At 35.5% G+C, this 9726-nt stretch overlaps 1 protein-coding gene across 1 annotated transcript in view; it reads right to left on the reverse strand.

Moving 5' to 3' along the window:
- Positions 1-409: 409 nt before the first annotated feature.
- Positions 410-9726, reverse strand: part of marchf5 (membrane-associated ring finger (C3HC4) 5) — a 25922-nt gene continuing 16605 nt past the window's right edge. The window contains exons 3-6 of the mRNA XM_033979410.2: positions 7858-7988; positions 5982-6165; positions 3282-3448; positions 410-2592 (exon numbers count right to left, since the gene is read on the reverse strand). Coding sequence (XP_033835301.1) covers positions 2476-2592; positions 3282-3448; positions 5982-6165; positions 7858-7988 — 599 coding nt within the window. The 3' untranslated portion in view covers positions 410-2475. The remainder of the gene's footprint in view (positions 2593-3281; positions 3449-5981; positions 6166-7857; positions 7989-9726) is intronic.

A 9726-nucleotide genomic window follows, 5' to 3' on the forward strand; every position in this document is an offset into this window, starting at 1 on the left:
TTTGTTTTCTTACTTTATTCATCATATTTGGTGATTTACGGTTGTCAAATTTGGCTTAAATCTATGCAGCGCTTTACTGTCTTCATTGGTTACCTAAAGAAAGTAAGATTTTGATTTTAAATTTCATAAACATGACTTGTCTGTGTCCCTGATTATAAGGTGGACATGTTCAAATCAGTTGGGATTGTAATACCTTTTTTTTTTTTTTAACTGTAAAAGTGCAGACTACATAGTTCCTTTTAAATGTTTTATATCTAGAAAACTCTCACCAGTTAATACACACACAGAAATAAAAAAATATGTGTCTTGCCCAAAAATTAGGACACTCGTAATGCATAAAGTAAGTGAGGAATAACTTTGAACCACTGCCGCCTGTTTTCTATTCCATGTATCAAAACAAAAAACTCACTTTAACATTTGGAAAAATACATTTATTCACATGAGCTTTGATAAACACAGCGTTGCCATGACACCTGTCCTGTTCGGGTCAGTCTCTGGTTCAGGGCTGTGGACTGAGGCACCTTTTACTTTTACACACCTACATTTGAGTATAGTGTTTATTATGAAGTCCTTATTGACCTTTGGGGTGACATTAAAAGCATTCCAATAGTTATATTTAGGACTTTACACCAACGTAATCCAAATACAGGCCAATGCTGGTAGTTTTTCAGTTTGTGTGTGTATATATATAGTAGAATACATCATGGTTAAGGCTTATTCATACATCTGTAGTAGCGAGACATAGAATTATAACAATTAACCAAAGTTGTGGCTAGTTAAAGGTGTACTCACTGTTCTAATGGGGAAAAGTACATCTACATCCTACTTGTCTCGTCCTCGTCTCCATGGGGATTGTTAAATTTAATGTCATACTGTGGAACACTCCAGGCAAAGCAATAACATCTCTATGAAGACAAACACAACCCCCATCAGAAAAGTTGCATTGTACACCTTGAACATAATGGTATAACTTGAATGCAGAATCCATTTTTCAGTACAAATGTTAACGGTGAACTGCAAATGTGGCTTGTTAAATCCCTTATTAGCAAAGTAATAGTTGAAAAGGTGATTTCAGAAAAGGAAAGAGGGCATCATTTGTCAACGCCTGAATATATGAAATGAATATGTTGCGTTTATGGACACTAGTGTATAGATGGAAGGCAGAGGTCACATTCAGCTTACGGGCTATTATGGTTAATATCTCTGCACATAATACTGGACCTATCCACATGATTATATGATTATTCACCAACATGGAAAAGATTGTCGTTTTAAGACCCAAGGGTACACAAGTTTGGAGCCTCTGCCCTCCATTTGTTATATCGTCATGAAATCTACAACAAAAACTCAACCTATCAAGTATTTTCATGAAACGAACCAGGTCAAATATAGTTGAATTTCCATTTTTAAAGATATAATAATCAGATTGTCACGTATTTGTGCCTTGGTATATACGGTAGAATATAGTAGTAGTAGCACAATCTTTATTCAGAGGCAAGAAGACAGGAGTGTTATGTAGCGTGGTGATGAAAATAATTTTCTTAAAAGTGCATATGACAGGTTAGACTACTCACTTCGGTAAAACATGGTTAACATAATTTTATTTAATATTTTACTAAAACGCTTGTCCTATTTTTTCATAGTTTATAATTTTACTTCCTGGTTGGACACAGGCAGCAGATATGACATTATGTAGAGGGAATTCCATAATGTTAGAAAGAGCCAATACTTTATAAATTGCACAGTAGTTATGATTAGATTAATAAAAATACATCTTTATTTTGTTAAATTCATGTTTAAACTGCTAAAAAAAATTCCTTCTTTTTGGTGTTGACAGATGGGGGTATTCTGTTTTTGTACTTAGCACCACTTCCTGTGTTTTTGTACTTTTCTTCCCAACTTTTTTCTACAAACAGCCACTAAACTGATGTAAAACTATGATAAATATTTACCACAGGCACCAAACGAAGACAGAAATAGAAAAAGATGAAAACCTGTCATACGCACTTAAAGCTGCAGAAGTGTTAAGCAAACCGTAAGCTTACTTTTACAAAAACAAAGCAATTTATGTTCTTAAAACAATCAGCAATAGTCAATAATGCAATATTCCATAACGCAGTTTATTCTTATAATTAATTCCAACATGTTTCCTCATTTGATATACAGAGTCTCCTTCAAGAAATGGCAAAAAGGAGTGAACATTTGAAACTTGCAAAATAAATCATCATATAAAACAATTATTTATTATAAAATGACACATGCCCCACCTTTTTCTTCCTTAAAATAATTTGAAACTTAACTCAACACTTTTTTTGCAGTCCGAATTTTGCAAAAGTGTTGAAAATTAAAAACACAAAACAGTAGCAGAGATCCATTATGGAGCAGAGGTGTCACTCCACATACAGCTCTCGTTCGTCTGACTGGCAGTCTGTGGTACATCCAGGTTTTTTAGGGGTCAGATGAAAAGTGTCCAGCCTAAACTTCCTCTTGCTCGGGGAAGTTGAGGATCTTGCGGTGGGCTTGTCTCAGATACTGCTGCTGTTTGAAATAAACTTTAAACGCTCCTTTAATGGCCACGAACGCAATTCCTCCCTGTGGAAAAAAGAAATGTGGGATTAAATAAGAGACTGGGTGAGCGATAGGTTTGAAATTTTACTATTTAGAGAGTCTCATTATGCTTTAAGGAAACACAGTAGAGCTGCAACTTATTTTTCATTTAGTCGACAAGTCAAACGATTACTTTTGGCCCAATACAAAATTTACAATAATCAAACTACGACAAAACATTTTTTAACAGTGATTAATTGTTGCAGCTCCAGTGTACTTCTATGTAATGTAACTTTTATTGCTTTGCCTGGAATGTTCCACAGTGTGGCACAAGAGTCACCGATCTTCATGGAGACAAGTAAGTGACACCACCAGGCCAAGTTACAAGTCAGATCTGTAAAGAGGTGAACCTATTCAGTATGAGGATGCATTTTAGGTATTTTTGAGCATTAATAAACTTTAACTGAATGAATGCGAGATAAATATATTTTGTGCCATACTGTGGAACATTTCAGGCAAAGCAATGACATCTTTATGAAGACGAGCAGGTAGCGTTCGCCTACTAGAAAAGTTGCATAATGAGCCCTCAAGCCCCCCATTGAGAGTATAGAGCTGGTCCAGTGTTCCGTGATCGGGACGAAAATCAAACTGGTACAGAGCCTTGAAAAACTCTTTATTGTACAATCAAATAAATCTATTGAGAGAGTGGGTGTAGGTGTGCTCGTTGTACGCACCAGGATGGTTCTCTGCAGGTTGGAGTTGACACTACTGAACATGAGTTTTCCGACGATGGTGGCGATGGTGGGGAAAACCAGCGCTCCACACAGGATCCTGGTGGCAGAGACGTGATCGGCCAAAGGAGAAGCCTCAGCAGGGATCCTGGGGACGGGACAACCAATACCTGCAGACAAGAGAGAGAGACGATAATTTTAATTATAATAATTATAATACTATAAATAATTTTAATTTAATTTAAGTTATTTTTGAAAAATACTGGTATTGTTGTTTGTTCAATAACATTCAAATTGTACTCTAAAGGCTGATGACTTGAAAATTATGATGTCAAATTATGATTATGATATAAATTATGATTATGATTGACAATTTGGCAAAATCTGAGAAAAATATAATTTGTATAAGAATTTGGAACACAGTATATGTGGAAATTTTGATTCGGTTTGACCAGATGCACTTGACAGAGTTCAAGGTTCCTTACAGTAGCTACACTGACACTATCTGTAAGTGAATGTGCATCAGTCCTGGACACATTCCGCCCGTCCATGTGAGTGGATCTCTCCTTCACTGTGTTTATCCAGTATGCTTATTAGTTGTATTAAAACAAAACGCCAGAGGCTGATCATTTACGACTTTTATCATATACATGTTTTCTATACTGTCATTTGTTTATTTAGGTCTAAAAATAAACATATGAAGTTTTATAAGCATTCTGTCTCCTCTAACTCGCTGGGTCTCAAGCAGCTGCTATATTTGATACAGTTATTGGACGTACAGGGGACATGAGGGGGATGTATTGTAGTTTTCATTTCCCGGGATTGTTTCCTGCTTTTCAAAAATGCATCTAATGATTATGGCTGATCTATGTTAGTGTGTGTGTTTATCGGGGGGAGAGAAGGAAAACATCATCGCATTTTTAGACTACATGTTAGACTAGCATGTTGCTGGCTTTTTAGATTAGACGATGGACACAGGAACAAGTGAGTAAAACAGGAGGCCTACAGCCAATTCTCCAGAGGAAATGTTGGCCTTATTTCACAATATTTTTGAGGGAGAGTCTGACGAGGAGGTGGACAGGAGGTAGGAAAAGGCGGACTGTGAACTGAACCTGACCTCCACCAGGGAGCAGCTCCACCAGAGCGCACCACTCTTTTGGATACAGGTAATTCAGCTTTGTGCTTCTTATCTTAGAGGTTAGCCCTAAATTAGGCTACTCCTACTTCCTCATTTGGATAAATATAATAGGCTATGATGCCTATAATAATATAAAGGTAGTTTGCCATGTTAGTTTGTCAGATGCAACAGAGCAAAGCTTCCAAAGGAGACAAATTTGCAGCAATAAGATATTATAGACTTAATATTTTGGCTGTAAAAACATATTTTTCATAGATTACATTACTATGATCTGCTCTACACAGAATACAATGTCACATTTATAACAAAATAAAGGTAAGGCTCTCAGTGAACCGAATAAAACCACCGTGAACTGCTGCAGATATTATTATTATTATTATTATATTGTAAAAACACATTGCATTTTCGTCTCATTGGTTCAGGAATTGATAGCAACAAAAAATCTTTAATAAAATATAATATTTGTATATAGTTATGTTTACTTTAGTCTATCTCGAGTCCAATAGTGATGCTTTACACGTCAAGCTTTCACTTATATCATAAACTCTTTAAAGTTTGAAGCATTGGCCTATAGCCAATTATTAACACATCTTCTATAATAAATATTTATAGACTGATGTTATTTTAATGTTTTCATAATATTAAAATAAATAGCCACTCCAAATGTTTATCATCTGTCCGTGAAGATATTATGTAGGGATATTGTTCACAAATCTTGGACAGGGATTTCAAAGTTCAATAGGCCTAATCTTGTCATTTTGTTGCTAAATTAAATTTCGTTGCTACATTAAATAATGCATTTACCTGGTCTAAGTAAACACTGCAGGCCTATTATTCCATAAGATTGCAAATAAAATGACTATCATTATCATCATTATCATAATTATTATCATCATCGTCGTCATTTTTTACAAATGGATAACAGTGGACATAAATTTGTGTTGACACACACAGAAGACAGAGACCCATTAGTTTGTGGATTTTAATGGAAGTTCATAGATCTGAACTTCCATTAAAATGGATTTCATGATTTTTCTAGCCAAATAGCACTTGCATTAACATTATTTATAAGGTATTTATTTGTTTTAAGTAGGTTATGAAATAAAAAAAAATCTGAAATCAGGATTCATAAAGCCATGCAATATTGACATTTACATATAGTGGTCATAATGCCCAGTGTGTGGCAGATGCAGGCAGGTGGAATGCAGCGGTCCTAGTGTTAAGCCCACAAATTCATTCAAATTATCACATTTTGTATTTTTCTATAGCCTTTAAGTGGAAAATGTCATCTGCTTCTTATGATCGTTAAATCCACCTGTCACTCACTCAGAGCCTTACAGGGGCCGATAAAGGAGAAGCTGTTAGGAAAAAATGTCTAAATTTGAGCTGCATTAAATGCAGAAATACAATATGACGATTTTTGCTCATCATATTGCCCTGGACTGAGCCATTAGCTTCAGTAAATTTGTGATTTATTTGAAAGTCAAATAAATAATCATTCTGAATGTCAAACACACAATCAGCGCATCAAACAAACACAAAGGATAAACAATAATGTAAGTGACCTGGGAATATACTGTTGAGGATCTGCAGCTTGTTGGAGTACTTCCTCCACAGACGGAGCACATAGTCTTCCCAGCGGATCATCTTTCCCAGGATCAGCATCACTGGGATTGTGGGAAGTCCGATCAGCAGGAACAGAGGGTCTGCTCTCTCCATCACATCCAGACCCTCTTTATGTCCCACCACCTGAAGAGCAGGAGTCAGGGAAGAAGACAGGGGACAAAGCAGGATGTAAGGTAATTTAACCAAATGATCAGGTTCAACTTCAGCAATTTTTATAAAACAATGTCTTCATTAAAGATACAGTATGCAATTTTCTTCACCTGCATGGATCCATGGATACGTTTTATGCCACACTGTGGAACATTATAGCCAAAGGAACAACATTCCCATAGAAACAAGCAGGAAAAGGCCCTCCTCCAAGCCAAATAAGAGTCAGGGTTGCTGAGATTTCAAGCCAGGTCAGTAAGGATGTTTTATCAGAGCAAGAATCACAACCAAAATAAAAATAAAAAACATGCTTTTATTTTAACCAACACTTTACATTTAATTAAGAAAACTTGTTAAAACATTTTCACAACATGATGCAGAAACACCTAAAACGAAATACAATGTTTTTTTGTAGTTTTTTTTATCCAAGTTGCTCATTTCCACAGAGGCAGAAAACCAATCGTCTGTGCCTTTCCAATTTTATAAGACATACACTTCACTGGTTTCTATTTGGATGAATACTAGCAGCCATTTTGTTTGTCCCTTATTTTGAGTAGCTTGTACTGAAAACAGCTGTTTTTTTCACTGGTATTTCACAATTTATAACTGCATAAACACTTTAAATAGTGGTATGATGCAGTGATCAACTCAAATGGCACAGTCCCTTTACCTTACAGCCTGTTGATAATTATAACCATCAGATCCCTCTATTTTTTTATACAAAGGGATATTAGTCTGGTCCCCACTCGGTCCATTGCATCTCGAGTCTGACCAAATATAATTTATTTTTTCAGTGAAGAATCTGAAACAATGGAGCTCATATATATCATCTTGAATAAAATGACATTTCTCTCACTTTACATTAACAGAGTTTAGTGCTTCGCTTCAAAGGTTTCACTAAAACGGTGACCAGACTCTTTACTTCGTAACGTATTGAAATGTGTATTCTGGACCCCAGGCAAATGATTACACTTTATTATATTCTTTCAAATCAAAACTTGCTCATTATAGTGATTATTGGTTTAAAGGGCTTGTGTCTGATTTGAATTTATTCTTGCAAATACAAATGGCTCTTTACATTATGCAACATATAGTAAAAGCTGCTAAATAAGACTGTACAATAATATCTATTCATTTTAGATAGCATTTTTTCAAGTAATAACTAACAGAGGAGCTACTAACAGGGTCATTTTTTTTTTTTCGTCCAATCAAACATATTGCTACTAAGAATCATGAGAATCCAACTTCCTGACACTATCCCAGACACTTGATTCTCTGTCATGGTGCATTTTCATGAGTGACGAAAAAAAGTAAGTAGTAGAGAGTAGAGAGATATTGAAGAACTATAAGGAAACAACCACAGGACACTATCCCAGACAGTTGTTTCTCTGTCCTTTTTGCTGATGTGATACTGCACCATGAGTGGGTGAAGCTAAAAGTTCAAACTAAAACGTGCTCCTGACTCATGGTTTGAAATCAGGCACTGGCCCTTTAACGTTCTGCACCTGTTGTTAACATTACAAAAAATTCAAACTTTTCGACACTAAGGAATAGACTTGATACTCAAAAGCTATTCAGGAAAGGTTTATTTTTGTCTAGTATTAATTAGTATCTGATTTTCGATACTTTTGACAACCCTAGTCACCCTAGAATCCACACTGCTGTTACCTGCATGACAGTGACTGCTCCATAGGTGACCGCCGTCCAGTAAATAGACCCCACCATGATCCCGGCTGCGGCGAACGGTCCGGCCTTCGAGATGAGTCTGTCTGCCAGGTCCAGCACATACACCACAGGACCTGAAGGTGGCAGTGGAGGGCAGATCTATTTTTAGTACCGTAGTTGTTTTTGTCTTTATATGCCAATCTTTGTCATTGTGGCATATTTAACATCCTTTTAAAGCATTACTCAATAAAAAAAAAAAAATGTTATGGTTAGTTTTACCTTCATTTTTGGATAATCTTTGAATTAATTAAATTTAACTAATCTATCAATTAATCATGTTAATTATGAAAGGCAGAAGGAAACCATGAAAGTAAAGGCCACTATAACAGCTTATGAAAAACTGCCATTTATGAGGCAAAAAAAACATGGTCCATCTTTAAAAACCACATAAGGCCCATCTCAATGAGCTTTTCCCATACTTCCAACGAAGCGTAGTCTGGGACCAATCAGAGAAGCACATAGTCTGTTTATGTCTAAACAAACAAGACTTGTATGAATTAAGTTTGTTAATTTCAAGATGTTTTAATGCATCTTAGTCTTTTGTTCAAAATTATTCTTTTACATTTTAGTCTAGTTTTAAATGACAAAAATGATCTACTACCTACTACTTATCTTTAGTTGAGTTTAAGAGATAACAAGCAAAAATATGACATGGACAAAAAGTTTAAGTTGATGGAAGTAACACTCATGAGCTCTTAAACGTCACATAACTTCACTTGTACAACATTTTTGTGCCAACATCAGTAATGCTCAGTGTTTAATGCAAATTTCAGATCGAGTCCATCAGTTTTTGACACAGAGCAAGACCCATTTATAAAAAACAGCTCTGCATCGTCCAGTCCTCTCCTCCTCCACACCTATCCTCTACTCCTCCCTCTCACCTCCAGATTATCTCCTCCTCCCCTTCTCCACCCCTACTTCTTTTCTCCTCCTCTACTCCACCTCCACCTCCACCTCTCCTCCACTCCAGGGAAATCACGCCATATTTACTGAGGGCTCCTGGTTCTGGGATATTTATAGCTTCATGGGTAAGTGAGAGATGAAGTGAGAGGGAGGGGGGTAACAGCAGGAGGATTCAAGATGGAAATATCTCTAATATATAAATTGGTCAGATATATTTGAGCTGTTGCCATCTTGGGAGCCAAAACTCTTACCTCAACATAATGAAATTCACTCATAGCTAATTTTAATATAACCTTCAAGACATCATAAACCAACCATGATATTGATATATTGCTGCACAATAAATCACATTCTAATGGAATTTGCAATTTGCAATCATCAAATCGGTATCAGAATCGGCAAAAGAATCAGTATTAAATATCAAGTCTAAGTATAAAAATTATGAATACTTTGTTCTATTGTTGTCACAATACTAAAATTTCAGAGTAACATCTTGTTGTACCTGTAATTTAGATTAGTACAAACATGTTCTGAAACTCATGGTCTTCTTGTATTAGTTTATCATTTCATATTTCTTTTCTCAAATGGTAATGTCCCTGCAGTTGTTTGCATTTTTTTCTGATGAGTACTGTGGTTAGATTTGCAATATATGTTTAAAAAGTAGGATTGTGTTCAGAATGCACATTGTAATTTAGACTTTTTAATTTTTTTTCAAAATATTGTGTAGCCCAATCATAGACATGAATCATAGTAAAATTTGCAGGATAAATATTTATGTAAAAGATATTTGTGTTGGTTGGTTTACATATTCATTAAAAACAATTAAGCTCATAATAATGTCTAACCAATTATATATTCATAAAAATTTAAAAACAATCAATTCATTGTTTGGAATAGTCTACAAGTCTT

Source organism: Periophthalmus magnuspinnatus, chromosome 15, assembly GCF_009829125.3.
Source record: "Periophthalmus magnuspinnatus isolate fPerMag1 chromosome 15, fPerMag1.2.pri, whole genome shotgun sequence".
Classification (NCBI taxonomy): domain Eukaryota; kingdom Metazoa; phylum Chordata; class Actinopteri; order Gobiiformes; family Gobiidae; genus Periophthalmus; species Periophthalmus magnuspinnatus.